General features: G+C 37.0%; 1 protein-coding gene across 1 annotated transcript; it reads left to right on the top strand.

Annotated features, from left to right (window-relative positions):
* Positions 1-199: 199 nt before the first annotated feature.
* LOC144616826 (NKG2-A/NKG2-B type II integral membrane protein-like) lies at positions 200-27,547 on the top strand. The gene is made up of 9 exons (XM_078449195.2): positions 200-269; positions 5,489-5,636; positions 6,316-6,398; positions 11,314-11,508; positions 11,898-11,975; positions 12,465-12,518; positions 13,040-13,191; positions 26,767-26,870; positions 27,127-27,547. Exons 1-9 carry the CDS (start codon positions 200-202, stop codon positions 27,245-27,247), a joined length of 1,005 nt encoding a protein of 334 aa, XP_078305321.2. The 3' UTR covers positions 27,248-27,547.
* Positions 27,548-27,768: the final 221 nt, after the last annotated feature.

Raw genomic sequence — 27,768 nt, 5'->3', positions numbered from 1 at the left:
GAGAGACAACACCATGACGCCGGGAAGAAGAGCCCTTTCTGCTGCACTGTGTCTCCATTGTCTTTTACTGACAAAAGTCAACTTCATGTGAGATGACCAGAGAGAAAATGGATAGGATCTTCCACCGTTATCTGAGAACAAGGCACTGAGGGTGGATTTGGAGCTGAGAGTACTAAATGAACGGCCCCTTGGGGTTATCATGGAACAACAGGGTCGATGTATAAAGCCATTCAGATCGGCCCCACTTCCTCCGAAAATGGAACCAAAGTGTACTCTTTCAATCTGTCTTAGTGCAGCACTATCAAAGATTAGATTTATTTCAAGGTAGAGATTGGTTTCTAATCGCTAATAACCAGTGTCCTTTGATACCTTTTCTTATATGTTGTTTTCCTCAACTGGGTTCATATATTTTGGATGAAATTTAATTTTTTCCATTTTTATGTACCCACTTCTGTCAGTCTTTACAGCCATGCTAAAAAACACTGTGTTGTCTTTCTCTGTGTGACTTATTTCACCTAGCTTCCAATTTGACAATAAATTTCATTTAAAAAAATAAAAATAAATTAAAAAATAAAAAAGCTCTTTGATGCAAAACATAAAATGTTACATAAGAAAACCAAAAATTAAAATGTACAGATATTTGTGGAGGTCAAATGGCTACTTCTTGCCAGAATTCAAGACAAATGTGAGTAATCAGATAATGATTCACAGATATTCCTACCCTAATTCAATTATAACAGGGAAAGAAATGAAACTCGGTTATTACTTGCAAAATAAATTCATATTTCATATGCATTTATATTTGTGAAGATAGACACATTCTTTGTATTGTCTCTACCTGTTCCCTACACTCTTGTAGAAAAATTATATGAATATTCAAAAGGAATTGAATATAATTGTTTATGGTAGCTGTAAGTAATTGCTAAAGTTGTGTTTCATACAACCCAAGGTTGCAATGACATTGAAAATTAAGCATCTAATTTTCATTCACCTGTTTGTGGTTTGGCTCTGTTAGGGTTGATCAAGTCTGGGCATTTATGGACTTGACTCCAGACTACATACAGATGCAGCTCAGATCCTGGTATATGATCTTGCATAACAGAGATAGCAACTAGCAGAAATGTGTTTCTTAGTGCCTGGTCTCTGAACTCATAACCTATCACATTCCAACACACATTATAGTGTGAAAACAAGTCACGTGGGCAAACTTATCATTTGTTATCTGCAGACTACACTCTTTTCACAGTGGTCAGAGGGAAGAAATGTAGATTCACTGAAAGTAACCTAATCTACCATTATAGCCATAGGATTTTTTTTTTTTAATAATACTTCATGAGAGAATAATTTTGTAAAGGATATTGTTTGGAAATAAATTAAAAATTTATACTCTCTTAACTTCCCATTTGGTTTTTTTGTCTTCTGTGCCAAATATCCTTGTAAATCAGTTTTATATAGTGACAGACATGATACTATAGATATTTTCACGGTGGTCTTTGATCAAATAAGTTATAAGCAGAAAATTATAAAGTGAAAGGACATTGGCATTGAAACCGGTCACTTCATGGAATTTCTAAGTGCACACTCCTAGCCCTGGGACTCAGTTACATAACTGCTCTGGCTGTTTTCTCTGCAGAATATATGATGGAAATAGTATCTTATTCATATTTACTTGAAGAGTATTTGAACAGTACCTCTTGATACAAGTATTCACAAGATTTCAGTGGTTTTGGCTTAAGAAATTGATGCTTTTGTGTCATCATCTGTGACATGATGGTCTTAATTGTAGCAACTTCATAGGGCTGTTCTGAGGAATAAATAATAATAAATAATATAATGCCTATGGATCCTTAAAATAAAGCCCAAGCACATGAAGTAGTTGCTGTGATCTCTTCATATTTTGCTTTTCCCAATGTCCAATAAAGGCCATTTTTCATAAAACCAAAGCCCTATAACTGTATTCTTCCTTTCACCCAGTGAAACAGCCAGGCATCAGAAATGCTATCTGGCAACCATTTTGATCATATATCAAAGAAATTTGCATTTTAAAAAGTGGAGAAATTCAATGCGCATCATGTGTGGACACTAGAGTAATTTTTTCCATGTCTGTGTTTCATGTTTTTTTGAAATCAAGTTGCAATTACTGTCCTTTCCCTTATTGCTCAAGAACCCCAGTCTCCTCACAAAGTGTGTTATTTGGGCATCTGTATAGGCTGTGTCTTTTGGAATTGAAGAATACAAAGGGGATTGTCAATCTGTGACATAATAGCCTGTTTGAATCCTAGATTTGGGGATCCTACAGTGTGCAGGGAGAAGAAGGGACTGAAATGCCCTATCTTCCAATGTTGGAATATCCCATCTACACATATGCATCTGTTACCATAAAGAATGGAGAAAAGTGAGAGATGCCGCTAAATACATTCTGATGTAGAACACCTCCCATTTTCTTCCCAAGTATATTTTACATTTCTAAATACATACAAAAAGCAGTGTGAAAAAATACTATTATTACCTATACCCATAAGAAGGCATGTGTCACCACTGTCCTGTCTCTCTAGTGAGTGGAAGGTTACAAATGCTGGTGGGATGCACCTGAGGCACAACTAATCAGCAATACCATGACAGAGAAATTGGTATCTTTAGTCCAACACCTCAGGGTAACAGAGCAGAATGAATATGCAATATATTAGAGATCTACAATATTCAAATTGTTGCCTGTGGAGGAGTAACTCAGAGCATATGCATATACATAATTGGGTTTGTACCATTTTTATTGACATCACATGGCATCATGACGAGGAATATTTCGTATGGATTTGTAATCAATTTAGAGTATATGTTATTTAATTTGCCCTGGCTTTAAAAATAGATGCTTAAAATAAATCCATTTTGTGTCATAAAGTCCAAACATAATTCCTCAAAAATTTACTTTGATAAATGAAAGCAGTTTGATTTTTCATAAAAGATAAGATGAGATGCCTTCTGTAAAATGCTAAATTAAGCTTATCTATAAATAATAAAAGACGTTTTATTAAATTGAACAAAACTTGTCCAAGAAAGATATTCAATACTGAGAAACACTCCTGGTTCGTGAATTATGTACCATGTCCTAAAGGACATGAGTCAGTAACGATAAATGGTTATTGTGTTAAAAAATAATTAAAATAACTACATATTATTGAGACCTTGGAACAGTCATATTGAGTTTAAGTGTTTTATATGCATTATATTTTACCTATTTTAATTCCCATTTTAGATTAGCAACCAGATAGCTAGACAGGAATCAACTGTTTATAGTTTTAATGTTTTATTTTAGTGTTTATTGCTTCCAGTAATTATTTATTTTATTTTATTTTATTTTATTATTTTATTGTTTATAATCATTTTTTAAATTTAAATCCAAGTTAGTTAACATATAGTTAATAATGATTTCAGGAATAGAATTGAGGGATTCAACATTTATATATAGCACAAGTGGTCATCCCAACAAGTGCCCTCCTTAATGCCCATTGCCCATCCCCATACCAAACACCCCTGCAAAAACCATCAATTTGTGCTCTGCATTTAAGAGTCTCTTATGGTTTATGTCCCACCTGTTTTTTAGATTATTTTTGCTTCCCTTCCCTCTATGTTCATTTGTTTTCTTCCTTAAACTTCACATATGAGTGAAAGCCTGTGATATTTGTCTTTCTGTGACGGACTTATTTTGCTAAGCATAAGACACTCTACTTCCATCTACATTGTTGCCAATGGCAAGGTTTTATTCTTTGTGATCACCGAATAATATGAATATTCTACTGTATATATATATATATATATATATATATATATATATATGTGTGTGTGTGTGTGTATACACACATATATATATGGCACATCTTCATTCATCAGTCGATGGTCATTTGGGCTCTTTTCCATACTTTGGCTATTGAGGATTAACATTACGGCACGAGAGCCCCTAGGAATCAGCACTTCTGTATCCTTTGAATAAATACCTAGTAGTGCAATTGCTGGGTTATAGGGTAGTTCTATTTTTTTATTTTTTGGGTTACCTCCATATTGTTTTCCAGAGTGGCTGCACCAGTTTGCATTCCCACGAGCAGTGCAGAAGAGTTCCTGTTTCTCCACATCCTTGCCAACATCTTTTTTTGACTGTGGTGTGAATTTTAACCATTCTGATAGGTGTGAGGTGCTATCTCATTGTGGTTTTCATTAGTATTTCCCTGATGATGTGTGATGAGCATCATTTCACGTATCTGTTAGCCATCTGGATGTCTTCTTCAGAAAGGTGTCTCTTCATGTCTTTTGCCCATTTCTTCACTAGATTATTCGGGTTTTGGGTGTTGAGTTTGAGAAGTTCTTTATAGATTTTGGACACTAACCCTTTAAGCAATATGTCCTTTGCAAATATCCTCTCCCATTGTGTCAGTTGCCTTTCAGTTTTTCTGATTATGTCCTTTGCTGTACACAAGCTTTTTCTCTTGAGGAAGTCCCAGTGGTTCATTTGTGTTTTGTTTCCCTTGCTTCCCCAGACATGTCAAGTTAGAAGTTGCTGAGGCTCAGATCAAAGAGGATGTTGCCTGTTTTCTCCTCTAGGACTTTGGTTTTCTGTCTCACATTCACATCTTTCATTCATTTTGCGTTTATTTTTGTGTATGCTGTAAGAAAGTGGTCCACGTTCATTCTTATGCATATTTCTGCCCAATTTCCCAATACCATTTGCTAAAGAGACTGTCTTTTTTCCATTGGATAGTCTTTCCTGCTTTGTCAAAGATTAGTTGGCCATATATTTGTAGGTCCATTTCTGCGTGATCTAGTCTGTTCCATTGATATATATGTCTGTTTTGGTGCCAGTGCCATACTGTCTTGATGATTACAGCTTTGTAATACAGCTTGAAGTCTGGGATTGTGATGCCTCCTGCTTTGGTTTTCTTCTTCAGGATTGCTTTGCCTATTTGGGTCTTTTCTGATTCCATGCAAATTTTAGATTGCTTGTTCTACCTCTGTGAAGACTGCTGATGTTACTTTGCTAGGGGTTGCATCATATTTGGAGATTGCTTTGGCTACTATCAACATTTTAACAATATTTGTTTTTCCAATCCATGAGCATGGAATGTCTTTCCTTTTTGTGTGTGTTTTCTTCAATTTTTTTCATAAGCTTTCTATAGTTTTCCCTATATAGATTTTTCACCTCTTTTGTTAGGCTTATTGCTAGGTATGGTATGGTTTGAGGTGCAATTGTAAATGGGATCGACTCCTTTATTTCTCCTTCTGCTGCTTCATTATTGCTATATGGAAATGCAACTGATTTCTGTACATTGATTTTATATCCTGCCACTTTGCTGAATTCATGGATCAGTTCTAGCAGTTTTGTTGGTGGGATTTTTTGGATTCTCACATAAAGGATCATTTCATCTGAGAAGAGTGAAAGTTTATCTTCCTCTTTGCCTATTTGGGTGATTTTTTCTCCTTTTGCTGTCTATTGCTGAAGCTAGGACTTCCAACACTATAGTGAATGCCAGTGGTGACCGTGGACATCGTTGTCGTGTTCCTGACCGTAGGGGGAAAGGTCTCAGTTTGTCCCCATTGACGACGATATTAGCTGTGGGTCTTTCACATATGCCCCTTATGATTTTCAGGTATGTCCCTTCTATCCCTATATTTTGAGGGCTTTTATCAAGAATGGGAGCTGCATTGGGGCGCCTGGGTGGCGCAGTCGGTTAAGCGTCCGACTTCAGCCAGGTCACGATCTCGCGGTCCGTGAGTTCGAGCCCCGCGTCGGGCTCTGGGCTGATGGCTCGGAGCCTGGAGCCTGTTTCCGATTCTGTGTCTCCCTCTCTCTCTGACCCTCCCCCGTTCATGCTCTGTCTCTCTCTGTCCCAAAAATAAATAAAAACGTTGAAAAAAAAAAATTTAAAAAAAAAAAAGAATGGGAGCTGCATTTTGTCAAAGGGTTTTTTCTGCATCTATTGGGAGAATAATGCAGTTCTTATCATTTCTTTTCTTAATGTGATGTAAAATATTGATTGACTTGCAGGTATTGAACTAGACCTGCACCCAGGAACCAATCCCAGTTGATCAGGGTCAATAATTCTTTTAATGTATTGTTGGATCCAATTTGCTAGTATTTCATTGAGAGTTTTTGCATCCATGTTCACTAGGGAAATTGCTGGGAATTCTTCATTTTGGAGGGGTCTTTGGTTTTGGCATCAAGGTAATGTTGGCCTTGTGGAATGAGTTTGGAAGTTTCCCTTCCATTTCTATTTTTTGGAACAGATTCAAAAGAATAAGGGTTAACTCCTCTTTAATGTTTTGCAGAATTCCCCGGACAACAGCCAGTCCTGGAATCTTATTTGTTGGGAGATTTTTGATTACTGAATCAATTTCCTTCCTGCTTATGGGTGTGTTCAAATTTTTCCTTTCTTCCTGTTTCAGTTTTAGTAGTTTAAATATTTCTAGGCATTTGCCCATTTTTCTAGATTGTCGATATTGTTTGCATATAATTGCTTATAATATTCTTTTATTATTGTTTGTATTTCTGTGGTGTTGGTGGTAATATCTCCTCTTCCATTTGTGAATTTATTTGGGTTCTTTCCGTGTTTCTTTTTGACAACTGTGGCTATGGGTTTATCAATTTTGTTAATTCTGTTCTTTTTATTTACTTCAATATCATGGATTTCTGCTCTAATCTTTTTATTTCCCCTCTTCCGATGCCTTTGGACTTTATTTGCTGTTCCTTATCCAGCCTTTTTAGGTGTAACTTTAGGTTGTATATTTAAGACCTTTCTTCTTCCTTCAGGAAGGCCTGGATTGTTATGTATTTCCTTCTTATAACCATTGCGGCATCACAGAAGTTTTGGAATATCTTGCTTTCATTTTCATTGTCTTCCATGTACTTTCTAGTTTCCTCTTTAATTTCGTGGATTAAAATTAATCCATATTTTAGTAGGATGTTATTTAATCTCCAAGTATTTATGGTCTTTTCAAAAGTTTTCTTGTGATTAATTTCAAGTTTCATAGAGTTGTGGTCAGAAAATATGCACAGTATGGTCTCAATGCTTTTGTACTTGTTGAGGGCTGATTTGTGACCCGGTATGTGATCTATTCTGGAGAATATTCCATGTGCACTCGAGAAGAATGTGTGTTCTGCTACTTTAGGATGATGTGTTCTGAATGTATCTGTTAAGTCCATCTGGTCCAGCGTGTCATTCAAAGCCAGTGTTTCCTTGTTGATTTTCTGCTTACATGATTTGTTTATTACTGTAAGATGTGGGTGTTGAAGTCTTCTACTCTTATGGTATTATCGCCAATGAAATTTATGTTTGTAATTAATTGATATATATATTAGGATGCTCACACATTGTAGGAATATGCATTTACAATTGTTAGATCTTCTTGGTGGATAGACCCCTTAATAATGGTTTAATGCCCTTCAACTCTTGTTACAGTCTTTATTTTTAAATCTAGTTTGTCTGATATAAGTCAGCTACTCCAGGCTTCTTTTGATGACCATTAGCATGATAGATGGTTCTCCATCCCCTTATTTTAATCTGTAGATGACTTTAGGTCTAAAATGAGTCTCTTGTAAGAAGCATATACCTTGTTTTCTTATCCATTCTGATACCCTATGTCTTGTCATTGGAGCATTTAGTCCTATTCCACTTAGAGTGAGTACTGAAAGATATGAATTTAGTCCCATTATGTTCCTTCTAGAGTTGATGTTGCTGGTGGTGTTCTCTGGTCCTTTCTAGTCTTTGTTGCTTTTGGTCTTTTTTGTTTTGTTTTGTCTTTTCTCCACTGAAAGAGTCCCGCTTAAAATTTCATGCAGGGTTCGTTTACTTGTCATGAATTCTTTTATTTTTTGTGTCTCTGGGAAACTCTTTATCACTCCTTCTATTCTGAATGACATTCTTGCTGGATAAAGAAGTCTTGACTGCATATTTTTCTGATTCAGCACGTTGAATATATCCTTCCAGGTCTGCAACGTTTATGTGGATATGTCAGCTGCAAACTTGATGTGTCTTCTCTTATAGAGTAAGGACTTTTTTCTCTTGCTGCTTTCACAATTCTTTCCTTGTCGGTGTTTTTGGTGAATTTTACTAAGATATGCCTTGGTGATGGTCAGTTTTTGTAGTATCTAATGGGAGGTCTCTGTGCTTCCTGGATTTTGACATCTGTGTCCTTCCCAGAGTAGGAAGTGTTCTGGTATTTTGCTCAACTAAACTTTCTGCCCTTTTCTCTATTTCTTCATCTTTTGGAACTCCTCTGTTTTGGATGTTATTCTTTTCTACTAAGTCACTGAGCTCTCCAAGTCTTGTATCCTGCTCATTGCCTTTGTTCTCTATTTTTTCTGCTTCATTATCCTCCATAATTTTATCTTCTATGTCACTGATTCACTTCACTGCCTTACGCAGCCTTGCCATCGTGGCATGCATTCATTTTGAATCGCGGTTGTAGCATTTTTACTAACAGCCTGACTAGGTTTTATTTCTATCTCTGCAGAAAGGATTCTCAGATGTCTTCTACACTTTTACACCCCAGCTAGTATTCACATTATCGTGGTTCTTAATTCTAGTTCAGACATCTTACTTTTGTGTGTGTTGACTAAGTCTGTGACTGTCATATCTTCCTGTTCTCGCTTTTGGGGTTAAGTTCTTTGTTTTGCCATTTTGAAGGAAGAAAAAAATTAAGAAAATAAAAAAGTAAAATTAAAAATTGAAAATAAAACAAAAAATCAAATAAAGGAAGCTAGATCCTAGAAGTGTTTTGATCTGCATGTTGAAAAAAATCTCGGTACAATAGAGAGGAAAAGGAAAGGAAAGCAGAAAAAGTAAGAAAAAAATTTAGAAATTAAAAATATATCTAATAAAGTAGAATAAAATAAAATACAAAAATGATCTAAAATAGGAACTTAAAAAATAAAAAAACAAGTTAAAAATAAAACTATTTATTTTCTGTATCCAATAAAAAGAAAGAAAATTAAGGGGGGGTGGGAATTTAAGATATAACAGAAGCAACGAAAATGAGCAAATAAGTGAACCAGCAAACAGAATGAAACCCGAATGAAGTGGCATCCAGTTTCCCCTAGAATTGAAATGATGAAGCCTCCTCTATTTCATGCACTAAGCAGGTGGAGTGACTTGTGCTGGTCTTCTGAGGGGTGTGCTTGGAGGGCACAGTTGGGCTGGGCTTGATGTAATGGCTCCATTCTCCACTAGGTGGCAGTGCTTAGGTTACTGGGGTGGATCAGTGTGGCACCCATGTGCATGTGTGGGAGTGGTGGAAATGGCTTCACCCAGTGTCCTAGTCTTTGGCACAGGGACTTGTGCTCTCACTGCCCCACTAGCAAGCACCCCTCCTTGGCTGCAGACCTCCGCCCACTCTACACCTCTACCCTGTCCATGTCTAAGCTGTCCACCTTCCAGGTGAAATCTCTCTCCAGAGTTTTATCTCAGACAGGGTTGTGTTTCAGAACCCCACGTTTCAGAGACCCCTTGCTTCAATCTTCACTGACTCTCGGTGTGTGTGTGGGGGGGGGGTGTTGCTAAACAATGGCCAGGTGCCAGCTTGCCTCAGAAAATGTTCATGTGATTGCACAGTGGCAGAGTTTCAGGGATTATGGGAACTCACAACACACAGCTAGCTCCAGGTTTTTGTTGCACTCGGGCATCTTTGTCCCAGTACTAGCAAATGTAGCTGCTCTCATGGTCCGCTGGGACCTGTGCCCTCTGTGAAGCTATATAGCCAATACCAACTGCACTCCAAGCAGGGGAACAGCTTCTCTCTGTAGAGCACATAGACCGTTCAGACAGCACTGCCTGCTCCTGGGGATTTGCCCCACTTCCTCACCAGAGCACCACCAGGCTCTGAGCTCTGAAACGACAGACTCTGCTCTACTGTTTATAGGAACTTGGCAGTATTGACTACCTCTCCTTTCCCCCTGTCAGTGGTTTTGGGGGACAGATTTCTTGTTTAGTCCCCTACGAGTATTTTCACTCTTTCTGTCTCTTTTTTCCAGCTACTTTCAGGGGGGAGTGCTTTTCTTGCAGGAATCAATGCACCACATTCTCCCCCTTTCTTTCTCTCTGTCTTCCCTCCATGAAATGGCTCCTCACTCTCTTCATCTTTTCTCCCCTCAGTTCACCTCTCTGACCTGCATAACCGCCGACTTCTGTGCCTCAGGTTATGCAGGTTGTTGCTACACTCCTCAGATCAACTTCCTAGGTGTTCTAAATGGTCTGGTGCTTCTCTAGCTGCATTTCAGGGATGAGACAAAATTAGCGTCTCCATGCGATTCCAACACCTTAACTCCTCCCACCCATGAAGTAACTTTTAAAAGGTGATACTTGTCAATTTGAGAGCCAGGAGTAATTACAGAGTTGATGGACTGCAGACCTCATTGACTGAAGTATGAAATTTCATTTATGTGATTCGTTACCATTCCTCTGGAACTAAAGCTACTCTCACTGCCTTTGAAATCATAGATCTTTCTAGAAATTTGCTCCAAGTGTGTTCTTCCATAAATGATTTACACTTTTATTTATCATTTTATACTTTCATATTTTGCCATGAAATCAATTGCCATTTTCAGATGTTAAATAACTGTTTTTTAAAATTATGGGTTTTGTTGTTGTTGTTGTTTGTTTGTTTTCACCATTGTTCATGCTTTGGATAAGTTTAGTGTGTCACATAATGTTTTGCAACATATAAATTAGTCCTTTTAAAATTCAACAAACCTCAGAATTCCACAATTTTCAAGATAAAATATCACTTGATAGCATTGTATTACCTTTTAGTAAAGAAATCTAAATCCCCAAAGAAGAGTCACTTATTACAGGAAATTCCTATATGTGCTAAAACTAGTATTTCCTAGTCTTACAGCACTGTATTTTTAACCAATAATGAATTTTCAATCGTCACAAAAAATGGTGCAACAGTATTTCTCTAATACAGCCTTTAATTTAATCTGGCTATTCTAATAGTGTTGCAAGGTGTCCCTGGAATCTGACTTTACAGTAATGAGGTCAGTATTATTCTTGAATTTTTTTCTTTCACTTATGTATTGTTTACACTTTCCCAACCATCACTACAGTGTCAAACATTGTGTCATTGTAAAACCCTGTTATTCTGTCACGAAATACTTATTTAAGCTCTAAGGGAAGTGGAGCGAGATTTTACATTGTTCCACTTCAAATGAGCAGTATCCCTCACCCTGCACCCCACCCAGTGTCACTGTACTAGCAATGCACATGACACACACTCTTGATCAAGACCTTCAGGGCAGGTCCATTCAGCACTGTGCCTGACACTACTCAGCTGCAGAGACGAATAACCCAAGACTAACCTGGGCAGAACTCAGTCAGGTTAAGGAGTCACAAAGACGACGAGTGAAACCTGAGAACATTAATACATCCATTTCAATAACTGAGCAGGAAATGGCCCATGCGGAATTCAATCTTCAAGTTGCTTCTCAGGAGCTTCAAGGGATTGACAAGAACTGTCTCTGCAAAGGTAAAACATTTAATACAGACAGGTATATCTGTTCCGGGATGTGAAGTTGGGGTGCAGGGTTGTAGGGAAAGAGTAGGAAATGATCTCATGTAGTTTTCATTTGTGAGGATCAGAACTGGAAGTTGGAATATGGTAGTGTCCTTGAAGTCTGGGGACTCACTTTGTTCCGGTGTTACAATCCACACTGTTTGCCAACCTGTCATGGAGTAGTATGTTGACTGCCAATGCAATGGTATATTCTAAGTGAAGATTACAATGGTAGATATAGGTTTGGTGTCCGAGTTTGTACATTTGATTCCCTGCAGGTTGTTGCTTCTCTTGTTTGTAAATTTCCTAAATGATTATTTCCATGCATCTTTTGTCAGTGTTTTCATTTCTCTTGTGTCCAGGGAGGTACATCGCTGAGGTTCTGGGAATCATCTGCCTTGTCTTGATGTCCACTGTGGTAAAAATAAACGTTATTCCCTGTAAGTCACTGTTTGAATGACTAATAGGGAGTTTTTAACGTTAATATCATCAGTCCTTGAAATATTATATAACATATGGAATTTTATTATCTCATTTTAATGGACACATGCTCTAAATGTGGAATAGTTATTCTGAATTTATCTAAAGTAAAAATACCACACGATGTTTAAGGGAGTATTAAACACTTTTCAGAATTTTTATAACTTCAAGGCAAGTTATTTGAGAGACTTTATTGATAGATACAAATGAATTCTTGAGATTGGTTAAACCAAATACTGTAAGAGATGGTGAAGTTTGGTTCATTAAGCTTTTGAATTATGTTCCTCCCTATTGTTCATTATTTTATTTAATTTTTACTGGTGAAATCAATTTTATTGCAGCGTTTTCCAATTCTAAATAATATACCAAATTTCAAACTAAGAAACTCAAATTATTCTGATGCACTTAACTTAATGTTATGTTTCTTGAAGATTATTTTAATGTTCAAGCTACTGAAGGACCAGAGCACAACCAAACCTCCCTGGAAACAAAGATCCAGAAAGGTACAACATCCCTTGCAAAATTCTGTTATTAGTTTAGTGTCTATCTAGCTCTATCTCCAAGTAGGCAAAGATGATAACAGATTCTTTTGGAAAAAGTGAATTGGAAAATCGCTTAATGAACTTTCAGAATTAAGGATTCTAGGAGAGTATAACTTCTTAGGCAACAATATGAAGAAATACTCATTTAAAATCACCGCACCCATTGTTAACAATTGCCTCACATGTTCTCCTCCTATAACATGATAAAAGATAAATCATTCCATAAAGATGGTTGTGTTCAGTGATTCTCAGGACATGTAGAGTTGGACATTTTTGTGGTTCCTTTATATGGGCATATAAATTAGGGGATGAAAGCCTGACTCTTCTCTGAGAGAGTGTGTGTGTGTTTTGCTTTAATTTTACCAGCTCGTGAGGGTATATGAATATGTTATGTACACATATGTGTATCCATATACAGTCTGCAAATTTTCATTTTGTAATTCTCTAAGCTTTTTGGATAATATCTCATAATCTCTCTCCAGCGTGTCTCTGTTGTCATTGTCTGAAAGAGTGGTTTACGTATTCCAACAATTGCTATTACATTAGCACTGAGGGAAAATCATGGAAGGAGAGTTTGACGTCCTGTGCTTCTAAGAACTCTAACCTGCTCTACTATGATGATGAAGAGGACAAGGTAAGTTTTCAGATGTTTGCAGATCTATTAAAAGCTTGTGAGTGACTATTATGCTTGTAGAGTTCATCCATAGTGACATATGTATTTGTAGTTTATTTTAAAGTCTTTAGTACTCCACATGTTGACTCTATGACAATTATTTATATTCTTATACCTTGAATGTACATTTGATAATTTCCAATTCTTACTTTTCATAGACACCTGTGTCTCTAGAAATGCTCTTTTTCCTGCAACAAACTTTACTTTTAATTTGACAACATATCAAGGAAATTAGGCATTTGTGCAAATTGATTACAAAATGTGTAGAATTACACAAATACCAATCACATCATGGGACAGAAGTTTAGAGCCTTTACCAGTCCTGCCCATTTTCATTTTATGAGATATTTCTGCCTATTTGGGGGCTTTATATCAATGGAATCATTCAGTTTGCATTTTTATGTGTGTCTGCTTTCTCTGTCAGATGCTATCTGTAATGCATCTATATTAACACATTTGTCTATAGTTTGAAATTTCACTACTCTCTTATATTGATATGACAGTTTCAAAACCATTCTCAGTAATTTAGTTCCTTTTTATTATGTGGGTATTATGAATAATTGTGTTATGAAAAGTCTTTCTTATATCCTCCTCCACGTATCATATTTATAATCCTTTATTATATATAACTACATCTTATAGAGCATATTTATGTAATATAAATGTTATGGTTTTCATATTAAAATAGTAACCTATAAATACAACATAATTATATTTATGTTTAATTGTAATACACTTCCCTGTAAGAGTTAGTATGAAATTGCACAGTCATTGACATGTGGAAATTTCAATATGTTAAATTTTCCCTACATTTTTTTATTGTATTGTGTAAATATCCATTGTACCAACTAGTCTTTTGATCCAAATCTCAGTAGTCTCAGTAAAAGTAATTAATAAATTCTGATGGTTATACACAGTACCATTTTTCTGGGTTGTAAATCTTAAGGGCATTCTCTTTTGTGAGAAAGAGAAGTACTGGGCTGTGTCTCTTGCCCGTTTCTCCAGGATGGTGCCTTTTTTTCACATCTTAGAAGCCTTTGTCATATTGTAGATATGAGCTCTTTCTCGAGTTTTTAAGATGAAAATATTTGTGACATGCATTTTTACTCTCATAATGGAGTCTTTTAATGACCAGAATTGTATTTATTTATTTTTTAATATAATTTATTGTCAAGTTGGCTAACATACATTGTATAGAGTTTGCCCTTGGTTTTGGGGGTAGATTCCCGCGATTGATTGCTTACATACAACCCCCCAGTGCCCATCCTAGCAAGTGCCTTCCTCAATACCTTAAGCTGCATAGTTTCTTTGTCTGGTCAATCTTCTTTTCTTTTCTTTTTCCCCACCTCCTTCTTTATTTCCCTTTCTCTCCCTCTGGAATGATCAGAATTTTAATGTTACCATAGTCCTACTTAGCACTTGGTGTGTTACAATCATTACTATGGACCTATTTCAGAAGTTAGTGATAGTTCATGAGTATTATGTCCTATATTATTTTCCTGGACTCACCTTTTTCTTTATTTCTTTGTCTTTTAACTTTTCATTATGTTTATGATCCAGTTAGAATTTATTTTTTGTGATGCTATATTTCTGATGCTGTGAGATAAAAGTGAAGGTTATAGTTTTCTACATCATTACCTCTGTGACGGAGCATCATTTAGAGCAAAGTAGGTCTCATCTTCATAAATAACTTTATATACATGAAGTTCTATATGTATATATATGCTCTAATCTCCTTTATATACAAAATATGGATATTACATATCTTCATATAGATAATTACATATTCGCAGGTCACTGTCTATACAGTCTGTCACCACCCACAGCAGTTGGAGTAAAATGTAGCGACTTACTTGCCTTTATGGCCCCTTACCGTGTCCCAATTATACTGTGTCCTCATATTTCTCTACTTACTTTGAGAATCACATGGAATTTATAATTTTTCTCCAACTGATAGTTTTGCTTCAAATATCAAACAATTTAGAGAACACAGTGAAGGAAAGTCCATTATACCTATGAGAGTTTTATTCTTTCTTTTTTTCTTTCTTCCTGATGATTCAAGATGCCTTCTTTTGCCATTTCTTCTCTTTAAGAGTTCTTTCAGAGTGGGTCTGGTGGTGATACATTTTCTCAATTTTCTTCATCGAAGAATGTCTTGATTTCCCCTGCATGCCTGTTGATTTTTTTTTGGTGGATAGTCAATGGGTTTTATTATTTTTTATCAAAAAACAATGTTTTGTTTTTGTTTTTGTGTTTGTTTTGTTTTGTTTTGTTTTTAGAATCAAGCAGTTAGTGTCTACAACTTTTCTGTCTTCCTAGCAGCCATTTTTGTGTTATTTTGACTGGAGAGAAAAAACATTGTGGAGACTTGGGTGTGTACCTGTTGGTGTCTGTGGTTTGCTAGGCTCTCTGACACCAGTCTATGTGAGGTAGAGGGAAATTCCGTGGAGCTCATCACCATGTCATTCCTTGGGTCTCCAGGGCTCGGACCTGTCAGCTTTCTCATTACCTTTCTGAATCTTGTGTCATCTTATGTATAATGCCCAGGGACTGTAGCTGCGTTGGTGGGAGGAATAGGGAAAAGTCTAACCACTCCTTCTTTCCAGAACAGGAATCTTGTCTGTGGTGGTTTTATTTTGAATGCTCCTAAATTTAGTAGTGTTCAGCATCGTTTCCTGTACTCACTTGCCATCTATACATAGTGTTTGGTGAAGTATCTACTGAAAATTTTTGCTAATAATTTTACATTTTTTCATTGTATTTTGAGCATTCTTTATGTACCCTGGTGGCAAGTCTTTTATTAGATGTTTGCTTTGTAAATGTTTCTTCACAAGTTTATGACTTTCTTATCTCTTCAAAGAGCAGATATTATCTTGATGAACTACATTTCATCAATTCTTCTTTTATGGATTATGCTTTTGACATTCTGTCTAAAAAATCTCTCACCAACTGTAGGTCATGCGTTTTTTATAAAACATTTGAACTTTTTTATGTGTGATCAATTTTGAGCACTTTAATGTAGTATAAAGTCATTAATCATTAATCATATTTGATAGCCCATTGTTTCCAGAACATTTGTTGAAGACACTCTACTTTCTCCACTGAATGACTTTGCATTTTGGTGGAATTGTGCATTTTGTATTGTGTGGGTACAAATGTTGCCTTTCTCATCTGTTTAATTAATGTCCTTACATATTTTTATGTCTGTTTTGTACTTGAAAGATCATCTTTTTTACTTTAAATGTTTATTAATTTATTTTGAGAGAGTGAGAATGCAGGCAGAGGTGGGGCAGAGAGAGAAAGAGAGAGGCAGAGAATCCCAAGTAGGGTCCATGGTGTCAGCACAGAGCCTGACTTAGGGCTCCATCTCAGGAACCATGAGCAGTAATCAAGACTCAGAGGCATAAACGACTGATCTACCCAGGTGCCCGCAAAATTGTCCTTTTTAAACGGTGAATTTATTCAAGTTCATTTTCAGAGTTATGCTACCTATTCAGGATCGTTGCATGGATGTTTCCTTTTCATGTCTATCTTTCTAGACGTTTTATTTAATGTTTATTTATTTATTTATTTATTTATTTATTTATTTATTTTGTGTGAGAGAAAAAGTGCATGGGAGAGGGTCAGAGAGAGAGAGAGAGAGATGGAGACAGAAAAACTTCCCAGCAGGTTCTGCTCTGTCAGTGCAGAACCCAATGTGGAGCTCAAACTCACAAACCCTGATATCATGACCTGAGCCCGAATCAAGAGTTGGACACTCAACCAATGAACTGCCCAGGCACCCCGTTAGATAGGTTTTTGAAAAATAAAAATAAATATTAGTTTTATCATTTGCCTTCTGTATCATGGAAATCACATGAATTGATCCTCTTTGCTAATGTGATAAATGAAGATTATTTATGGCATTTCAAATGTAAATACAAATGGCACTACTTCAATAAATCTACTTATCATTGTCCTGATATGTAATTTCCTTCTCTTTTTAGTATTCCCATCAAAATGTATATGACACATATTTTATTAGCCTCCTTTTCTGACCTTACAATGATTTCTTTTTGCTTTTTAACCTGGCATTACATTCTTCTTTATTCATAAACATCTAAATACTTTCTAAATGAGTGTGAAAAGTTTTCTGAATTACAGACAAAATTGCATTAGAAATTTTATTAAAAAAATTTTTTTTAACATTTATTTATTTTTGAGACAGAGACAGAGCATGAACAGGGGAGGGGCAGAGAGAGAGGGAGACACAGAATTGGAAGCAGGTTCCAGGCTCTGAGCTGTCAGCACAGAGCCCGGTGGGTGGGTGAGGGGGAGGGGAAGGGGGTCTCAAGCTCACTTACCACGAGACAGCGACCTGAGCCTAAGTTGAACGCTTAACAGACTGAGCCAAACAGGCGCCCCCTGTATTAGAAATTTTAAGACACATCTGAGATTTTTTTTTTCTAGTTCCTTTGGTTCACATGTTGTATTTGGTAGGATTTTTTCCAATGTTCTGTCTAGTTTTAAATATATTCGCATTTCTTCATGATATTGTCCTCTGATACTTTTACTGTGGTACAAGGCACATACAGATGGGTCACATGGTACACGTGCCAACAGGTGGCCGAGTTTTCAGTGTCACCACTACATGGAATGAGAAAATGAATATTACCAACACTGCAAAATGCCCCTATCAACTTCTTGTCTGCCTTTTAAAAACACTTTATAGAAATGGAATCATAGAGTGTGCATATTTTATTTTTTAGCATTTTCAGGCGGAGCCAAACTTGTGTGGTTCATCCATATGTAGCTGCATGAAATTGTCAATGGTCCACATCTCTTTGTGTTCTGTTGTCCGATTGTCCTACATTGTATTCGCCCGTTCTATTGTGGATGCTCTTGGATATTTGGGTGTTGCTCATTTGGGGCTGCTTTGAGTTATTCTACTATACATCCTTCACAATCAGCTTTTAGCTAAATGTATGTGTGTCATTTCTTCCTTCTATAACCTTACCTGACTCCTGTCTTATTGCTGCTTGAGAGGGAAGCAATTGAGATCATGCATTGATAACATTCTTCCTTTGTGTGTGATTGACAAAGGTACCCATTGTCTGTAAACACTACTTTAGCTTCATCCTAAAAGCTTTGATGTATTCTCAGTTTATTATCATCCAGTACAAGGTAATTTCTCTCATCCAGGACAAGATAACTTTCCAAGATTTCATCTTTGAACTGTACATGTTTCAGAAGTCTCTCACTTTCCACATGTTAGGAAATATCCCAGATTTGTTTCCATTGTTTCTTCTCATTTGTTTCCTTGTCTTCAGAGGAAATACTTTGAATATTTCCATGCTTCCATCCTTAAACTTTTTGATCCCTATGGATGACCTAGAACACTTTCTATATATGTCAGTTATGTGAAGCTGGTTCCACTATTTTGACAGTCTTCCATAGTCCTCCTGCTTTTGTGACAAGCTGATCTTACTTACTGAAGGAAGAGATTTCAGTCTTCATCTATACTCATTGAATTGTTTATTTACCCTTCTAATTCTGTCAGTTTCTATTTCCTGTGTTTAAGGGTTCTGTTCTTAGGTAAATAATGTATGTTTATAATTGTTTGATCTTCCTCTTTTATTGACAGGCTTAACATTTGGAAATGTTTCTTGTACTTTCTATTACTATTTCTTGTTTTAACAGCTGCTTTGATATTAGAACAGCCATTTCTGCTCACATCTTTGCTTACTGTTAGTAGGGTCTACTTTTTGTTATCCCTTTATTTTCACCTATTTGTGTCTTTGAGTCTACAGTGTGTCTGTTACAGACAGCGTATAAGTGGTATTAGTCTTTTATTCAGGATGACACTTTCTATCTTATAATTGGAATATTTATTTAATTCACATGAGTATAATTACTGGGATATTTGGATTTGGGTATCCCATTTGCTCTTTATTCTATACTTATGTCTTATTTGCCTCTTCCACATTACCTCCTATCTTTTGTATTAAACACATGCTACATTAGTGTTGCATTTTACTTCCTCTATTGTTGTCTTTAGTATATTCTTAAGTTATTTCCGTAGCAATCGTTGTAGGTATTACAAATCTATCTTTTGTTTGTTTTTATGGAGATGGTATTGGCATCTCACATTGCATACATTTAATGCTGACAATATGTTCATTTGATAAATTTATGTTTTGCCATATGATTATTATGGCCATGTTAGATAATACCTTTTCATGTCACATATTTATCATTTTTTGTATGTGTTGCGAGAAGCTAAGAATTCGTCTTAGCAACTTTGAAGTTTATAATACAACAATGATGTCTGTAATCACTATGTTATACATTACACCTCCAAAAATTATCTACTAGCTGTAAATATGTATTCTTTTTTTTTTTAATTTCAATGTTTATTTTTTGAGAAAGGGGGAGAGAGACAGACATGATCGGTGGAGGAGCAGAGAGAGAGGGAGACACAGGACCTGAAGCAGGCTCTAGGCTCTAACCTGTCAACACAGAACTCGACGTGGGGCTCACACTCAGAAACCATGAGATCATGACCTGAACTGAAGTCAGATGCTTAACCGACTAAACCACCCAGGAGTCCCGTAAATTTGTGGTCTTAAACATCTTCACAAACCCCCAACCCACAGTCCCTGATAAACGCATTCTAATCTTTGTTTTTACCAGTTCAGTCTATTAGAATTCATGCGAAAGACAATGCAATATTTATCTATTTCTGTGTGATTTTCGTCCCTTATCATAATGCCTTCAAGGACCATCCATTTGTTATAAATGGCAAGATTTCTTTCTTTCTCCTGGTTAAATAATATTTCAGTGTGAAATATTTCAGTTGTGAGATGATCCTTTTTGGGGTCTGGTATGGCAAGCTGACCTCAGAGGCTTCATAGCAGTATTGGATCTGTTGCCCAAGATCAGGCACAGATGGAACTACCAAAGCAATTGGCTTTTGGTGCATAGGTTCATTTGTTGTGGCTGTGGCGCTGGGGTCTCGGTTGGAGACATGTGTAGATATTCCATGCAAACTGTATCTGTGTCTCAGGGGCTCACCATTGCGACTCTGGCTAGCAGAGGAATGTAGCAAGTACAGAGGCCCTGGACGACAAAATTCATTGGTGACTGGGGCCATGGGCAGTGTGTGGTAGTAGCATATGCTGGGGATGGGGAGTCCAAGTTTCCACTCTGTCCCAAGTGGCAGTTCCAAGATAGCAGCAGCATGATCCAGTGGTGGCTTGTGAAAGCCATGTGTCAGGACCCAGGGATCTGGACACAGACCTCTAGATTCTTGGTCTCTAATGACAACTAAGGTTTTAGTGTGGAAGCTGAAAGTGTGTCTGGGAATGTAGCGGTATAGCAGCAGCAATGGGGATTCAGAGCCCTACAGTTGGACCGGAGAGAAGAGACTCAAGGCAGTGGTGACTTGGCCTACCAATGAAAGGTCAGAGCCTTGAGCTACCATAGGTGGAGAAAAGTCTTCAGGTGTTAGCCATGGCAGTTCAGAGTCTAAGCCTGGGAGGTTTTGGGTTTCCAAATAGCAAGAGCACCCTTGGCAATGAAGACACAGGGTATTAAATGGAACATGGTGAGTGGGACTCAGGGCAGCAAATATCTGCACCCATAGTGGCAGTTAAGGCACACCTTAGGATCTGGAGTCAGGTCTCAGGAAACAGCCCCAGTAATGTGACACAATGCCCTAAACTGGGACCAAGAGTGGGCAAAATCAGATGTAGTTCTAGTCTTGTATACACGACGTGCTATGGCCACCAATCCCTAAGAGCAGAATTGGAGCCCTTGAAGGCAAGTCTCATCATAGCAACACCTCCAGCCTCTGGGAGGAGGTGTAGAGGGCACACTCTGGGCTGCTCCAACAACTGGGATTAGAATGGACGGGCCCCTTCTGTTGCAAAAGCTGCAGACATCCCTATAGTTGAAGCTTAGTGGGTTCTCCTGCTCCCCTTCTTTCCATGAGGTGACTCTCCATGAGGGGATTCCTCCAGGTGCCAAGTGGCTCTCAGCTGCAGGGTTGGGTGATGCAGGCCAAATGCTTCCTTTTCTTTCCATGGGACCATCCTGGATTTTTGATCGGCACCAGATTTTTGGTGTTTCTTTGTTGTCTAGAGCTTTCCCTGAGCCGTTTTTAGTTTGAAGGTGTTTAGTTACTGTTCTGACTGATTTTGTGGGCAGATGAGCATTATGACCTCCTAGTCTCCATCTTGCTCATGGCACTCTTTACACATATACAATTAACTGATTGTCATCTACGCCCCATGAATCCTGACTACTTTCCACTAAAGTATATTAAATTAGCACTAACAAGCTCCTTTCCACCACCTATTATAGGTATGCCTCAACTTTCCAAAAATTTGGATTATCTCACTTTGCTTCTCTGAAAGCCCTACACCAATACCAGTTTTTGCTGAACAACAGAAATCTGAAGGGGATTTTTGTGTTTAGGACAAAAGGCAAAAAGTGAAAATTGTGTTCAGGGCTAGTTTTACTGTTTAGTGTCAGCTCACACCCCAAGCAGCAAGATTCGTCCTGTCAAGTTCATTTCTCAGAAACTATATACTCTGTGTATCAGTATCAAGCATAGGTTTGAACTGTATTTTTGAGTGTGCTTCATCTCAATTTATTTTTTGTATCCACTCACAAGGCGTGTCTTGAGGTGTCAGAAAAGCCTAAGGAGGTTATATGTGTTATGGGTTTTGGGGGGTGGTTGCTTTTTATATCAGGAAATGCTCAATCATTTTTCCATGTAAATCAATGTTATTTGCTTTTTCACTTTACACCATTTCAGCTTCGGAAAGTTTTCATAGGAACAATCTGCTTTCAGAGAGAACGGGAAATCCATTCTTCTACCCACGTTGTAATGAAGCCAGCTAGCACTGGTTACTGAACACCAGTTATTCATCAACGTAACTTCTCTGCTTTCATGATTTCACATTAGAGACCTGAAATGAGGCATTCGTGGTGACTGCAACACAAATATTAGTAACTGCTAAAATATATAAGGCATATGGTATACATCCGACCATACAGTGTTATAAGAATGGCCTTGATAATCTTCTTTCTCAACATAATTCAGAGAGAAAAATACACAGGTTTTGAAATTTACTGACGCATCTATCGTTTCTGCTGATCTCTATTCCTTCTTGGGGGTATGCATTACCATCTATCAGTTACTTTTAGCTTGAAGAACATTTCTGAAAGGCAGGTGTACTAAGAAAAATTGTTAAGTTTTGTGTTTGATGTGGGGTCTTTATGCATCTTTTCTTCCTGAAAGACAGCTTTGCTGAATTATAATTCTTGTTTGACAGGTCTTTTTCCTTTGTTTTCTTTTGTTTTGGGTTTTTATGTGTGTGTGCGGGGAGTTGGGTTTTTTTTGTTGTTGTTGTTTTGTTTTTTTAGTATTTTCTTGGTGAAACTTATCTATTAATCATATTGTTATTTTCCTAAATATACTGAGTTGTTTTTCTCTTTCTCTTGCTATGATCACCTATTTTTGTTGGCTTGCCTTTCACTTTATTCTTAAGCTGTTGCAAACAAAACAAAACACAACAAAACAGCATTTACCACATTACCCATGTTAAAAAAATAGAGTACTTTGTTAGAGAAGTTTTAGTCTCCTAGCAAAACTCAGACATAGCACAGAGGTTTTCTGCATTCCCCTACTGTCTTTGTGTCAATGCAGAAGCAGTTCATAGACTCTCTCATTTTCAAAATCCCTCAGTGGGTGGTTCACTTGCTACAACTGATAAACCTGTACTGACACCTCTTTATCACCCAAAGTCCATAGTTGACTTTCAGGTACTCTTGATGTTGTGTATTTTAAAAGTTTGCAAAAATATATAAGGACACGTGTGGAGTTATACACAATAGTTTCCTGTCCTTCAAAATGCTCTGTGCTCCACTTATCCATCCTTCCTTCCCCCTAAACCCTGTCAACCACTGATCTCTTTACTGTATCCATAATTTTGTTTTTTTCCAGATGGTCATATAGTGGGAATCATACAGTCTCACATCTTACATTGCATTTCACTAGATCATGCATCTTAACCAACGTAAGCACACATGTTAGGAGTGTTAACTATCACATTGTTGCCCAAAAGATATCTAGAAATTTCACCTTGTAAAACTGGAACTCAACTCACTGAACAATAATTCCCCTTCTCCTCTTTCTCCTCAACCCTGAGCAATCACTATTCTACTTGCTCTATCACTTTTACTACTTTGGATACTTCATATAAGTGGAATCATGCAGTTTTATTTTTTACTTCGTATGTATGACTGGCTTATTTCACTTAGCATAATGTCCTGGAGTTTAATCCATACTGTAGTAGGTGATAGGATTTCCTTCATTTTACAGCTGAATAATACTAGAGTGTTATGTATATATGTATACTACGCTTTCTTTCTCCATTCATCCCTTAGTGGACATTTGGGTGGCTTCTGCCCCATGGCTCTAATGAATAATGCTGCAGTGAGCATGGGTGTATATATATCTTTGAGATCTTGCTTTCAAATCTTTTAGATAGTTTCCTACATGTGGGATTCCTGATTCATGATGTGGTAATTGTATCTTCAATTCTTGAGGAAACTCCATACATGTCTTCATAACGGCTGACTGATTTACATTCCCAACAACCGTGTGTGAGTCTCCTCCTTTTCGACCTCCTCACTGACACACTTTTAAGAAATGTTTATTTATTTATTTTGAGAGAGAGATAGAGAGAGAGAGCAAGCAGGGGAGGTGCCGAAGGAGGGAGAGAGAGAGCATCTGAAAGCAGATCCACGCCATCAACAAAAGCCTGATGCAGGGCTAAACCCACAAACTGTGAGATCATGACCTCAACCAAAACCAAGATTCGGACTTTACCAACTGAGCCACCCAGGTGCCCCGACACATTTGTGTGTGTGTGTGTGTGTGTGTGTGTGTGTGTGTTGCATCCATCATAATGAGTATAAGGTGATAACTCATCGTGAATTTGATTTGCATTTCTCTGCTCATTAGCGATATTGAGCATCTTTTCATATGATTTTTCACCATTTGTATATATTCTTTAGAACTTTGTGTATTTCATTTCTTTGCCCATTTTTAAATTGTGTTTCTGGTGTTTGCTGTAGTCATTACCGACTTGTAGATTCCTTATGTATTTTAGATATGATTCCCTTGTTTGATATATGATTTACAAGTGTTTTTTTCCACTCTGTATTTTCATTGCTGATCATGCCGTTTAATGCACAGAAATGTTTCAGGTTGATATTGCCCACTTATCTACAATGGACTTTTCCTCTGTGTTCTGTGGTTTTGGTGGCAGAGCCAAGAAATCATTGCCAAATACAATGCTGTTTAATATCCCCCCTTCTTTCTCTGAGGAACTTTATAGTTTTATATCTTACATTTATGTCTTTAGTTCATTTGGAGTTAATTTTAGTATACAGTGTCAATGTAAACATCCAACTTCATTCTTCTGCATATGGGTAGTCAGTTTCCAAACACCCTTTGTAAAAGGTCCATTGTTTCCCTATTGAATCCTTCTGGCATCCTTATCAAACCTGATTAGACTGATTATACCTGCATTTGTGTCTGGATATTTTTAAGGGATTGTTTCCATGGGGCGTTTAGGGTATGTGTCTTTCTTTTCCTTCATCTTGCTGCTTGTATCCCGTTCCAGTCGGACCTAGTGTACAGGGCAGGGGTATGGATTCTGTGGTAGATAATGTGGCGTAAGGCTGATGGAGGTGAAGACGTGTCACCCATTCCTGATTTTCACACTGACTTAAGTCACTTCACAATCCACTCTGTTCCCACAAGACTGTTTCTTGGTCTGTATTTGCCAGTGTTCTTTGGTCATTTCATTATGATGTCATGAGATGTGGATTTGTACGTGCTCATTCTCTTAGCAGGTGCTACATCTCTGGTGTCTATAAATATTTAAATGATATTAGTATGGTGTTCATTCGTCTTGCCTTAAGATTACGTCCTGTTTTTTCTTTTCTGCCTCTGTTCTTCTCATATTCTACTTAGGCCAAAACTGGCTTTCCTGACACTGTTTTGAAAGTCTCTGAATTCTGTAAATTCTTCTCTTTTTTCTGTCTCATCCTAAGATACAAATAAATTTGGTTACTCCTCCAATTTCATCAGTTCTTTTCTATCGCATCCCAGATTTTCTGTAGAGAAAATTTTGTGAATTTTCCATTTCAGGTATGTATTTGTTCACTCAGATTCTCTGTGATTTCTTCATATACTTTTATTTCTCTATTGATATTTCCTACTTGCTAAATTGCTGCCATCACATGCTCCTGTAATTATTTCAACTAAGTTTTCTGTATAGTTTACATATCATTATAAGTAGGACTTTCCAATGTTTTTTTCTAATATGTGCAACAATTACCCCATCAGAAGTTTCTATTGACATATGCTTTCCCTTCATTGGAAGACATTATCCAATTTCTCTCACATTTTTTAACTTTCTATTTAGACACTTTTTAAAAATAGTTTAGTAAATATGCATTGTTTCATTTTTCCTAGATTTACTATGTTTTTTTTGTTGTAAAAACTTTATGGCAGCATCTTCTCCACTGAAGTCTGTTTGCTGATAGTTTTCTTCAAATTTTCAGTGTTCTTATTGCTTACTGTTATGACCTTGTGACTTTGAAGCCTTCATGTTAATTACTAGTTTTTTTTTTGTTTGTTTTTTTGTTTTTTTTTTTTAAGAAAGGATGTGTTCAAACACTGCAGGTCACTACGGCTTCCGCGTTCTGCAGTGTGACCTCAGTGCCTGTGTGTGAATGCGGGAGGAGACTGTTCAGACCTTTACTCTCAATTCCCAAGTCTCCTTGTGCTCTTACTTTCTCCTGGGTTCCTCTTGGTCTCCTCTCCATGTGTGTCTATTTTTTCCATAAGCTAAGAGTGTTGGAGAGCTAATGTCAACTCCTCCGTTATATTCTCACTTCCAGTGTCTTTCCATTATATTTATGGGGGTCACAGTGCTTGAAACAAACACTGCAAACTCCGACCAGTACAAGTATGGGTTTTCTTCATTTCCGAGCGAAATCAGCACTTGGAGCTGAAACATGGATGGGTGCCCGTCCCCATCCCCAGTGCTGATCAGGTCTCCCCCTGTGGCGCCAGCACCCTTACTCTTTTCAGTTTCTCCCAGTTGTAACAGCTTCAGTCTTCTTATCACTGAGCCAGGGGTGGGCAGGTGGGGAGACACGGGACCATCCTAGGCAAGAAGATGACAAATGTGCTTCTGACTTGAATCTCCAGGATTTTTTCTAATGTACATATTTCATAAGTTATTAATTTGTGATCCATTTTGTAAACTGTGAAATTGTTTTCACGGTCAGTTTGTCCTCTTCACTTAGTCCTACTTAGAAAATTTTATACTTTCGTGTCCACTGTGTAACATTATATTATAAATTGAAGGTGTCTACAAAGGAAGAAAGGATGAACTTTTATGTGTTATTACAGAATTCAAATGAGTATAAGAGCTTGTATTTGACTCCCAATAATTTTATTTCTCACAGTTTTCATTGAATTTACTCCGTGCTCCTACATGGATTAGAGGCTCCCAGGGAAGCCATCATAGTTCATCTGTGCAGCCAAAAGCCTTAACATTTTCTTCCGAAGTGTAAGTCCCATGACAACTTTTTATTTTATGCCTCACAAGAATTGTTCTTAGAAACAAAAACAGCAATGTGTGAACAATCAGATAAACACAGTAGTTGAAGGTTTTCCAGAGAAAAATGGTATGGGAAATCTTGAGATGTACATATATCAGCATGAGTCAAAATGGATGGTTTATTCATCAAAATACTGTGGTACATAGTAAGAGATATAAGTAATCTTATGGTAAGATTAATGAGATTTAATTCTCTGTATTTCAGGTTGTCAGTATCTTCAGAGATCCACAAGAATTGTCCATATATCGATTTTCGTACAAAAAAAATTTATTTTGCACCGTGCTCATTTAGAAGACGATATGTTTGTAAGCACCAGGCATTTTAGTTACCTCATTTTGGTAGAATGCTGTTTCACCATTGATAAGGAATCCATCACTCATTACTTCAACAGCCATACAATTGTTTTCGTTGCACATTTTGAAGATAATGTTTTTTAGTGTAATTTTCGATTCACAACAAAACTAAGAGGAAGTTCCAGAGAACCCTCTATTGCCCCTGTCTGCACACGTGCATGGGGTCTTCCATTATCACCATCATTCACTGGAATGTTTCATTTTTTATCAAGGATGAATCCGTATCAATGCATGTATATCACCCAAAGTCCAACGTGTACCTGAGGCTTCATCCTTTGGGGTATAGAACTTTTTCTCAAATTTAATTATATTAATGTAAAAAATATATACTGAGGTATATATTATTTGTTTCTTAAGCTTTTGCTATTTAGTAACATTAATTATATATATATATATATATATATATATATATGTATCTTACAAATCATAATATTATTGTAAAAATTCTCAACAAAGTGAATAATTCCATTGTATTTCCAAGTAATTAATTTGT

The sequence above is a fragment of the Panthera onca genome, chromosome B4 (genome assembly GCF_046562875.1).
Source record: "Panthera onca isolate mPanOnc1 chromosome B4, mPanOnc1 haplotype 2, whole genome shotgun sequence".
Classification (NCBI taxonomy): Eukaryota; Metazoa; Chordata; class Mammalia; order Carnivora; family Felidae; genus Panthera; species Panthera onca.
Note: the sequence above shows the minus strand (reverse complement) of the source record. Positions and strands in the feature narration are given on the sequence as shown.

What these genes read in the sequence shown, in the direction of transcription:
- LOC144616826 (XM_078449195.2), top strand. Translation starts at nt 200, where the DNA reads ATGGAACAACAGGGTCGATGTATAAAGCCATTCAGATCGGCCCCACTT. An exon ending in GGAAACAAAGATCCAGAAAG is followed by an intron (nt 12,519 to 13,039) that starts GTACAACATCCC and finishes ATCTCTCTCCAG; the next exon opens with CGTGTCTCTGTTGTCATTGT. An exon ending in TTAACATTTTCTTCCGAAGT is followed by an intron (nt 26,871 to 27,126) that starts GTAAGTCCCATG and finishes TCTGTATTTCAG; the next exon opens with GTTGTCAGTATCTTCAGAGA.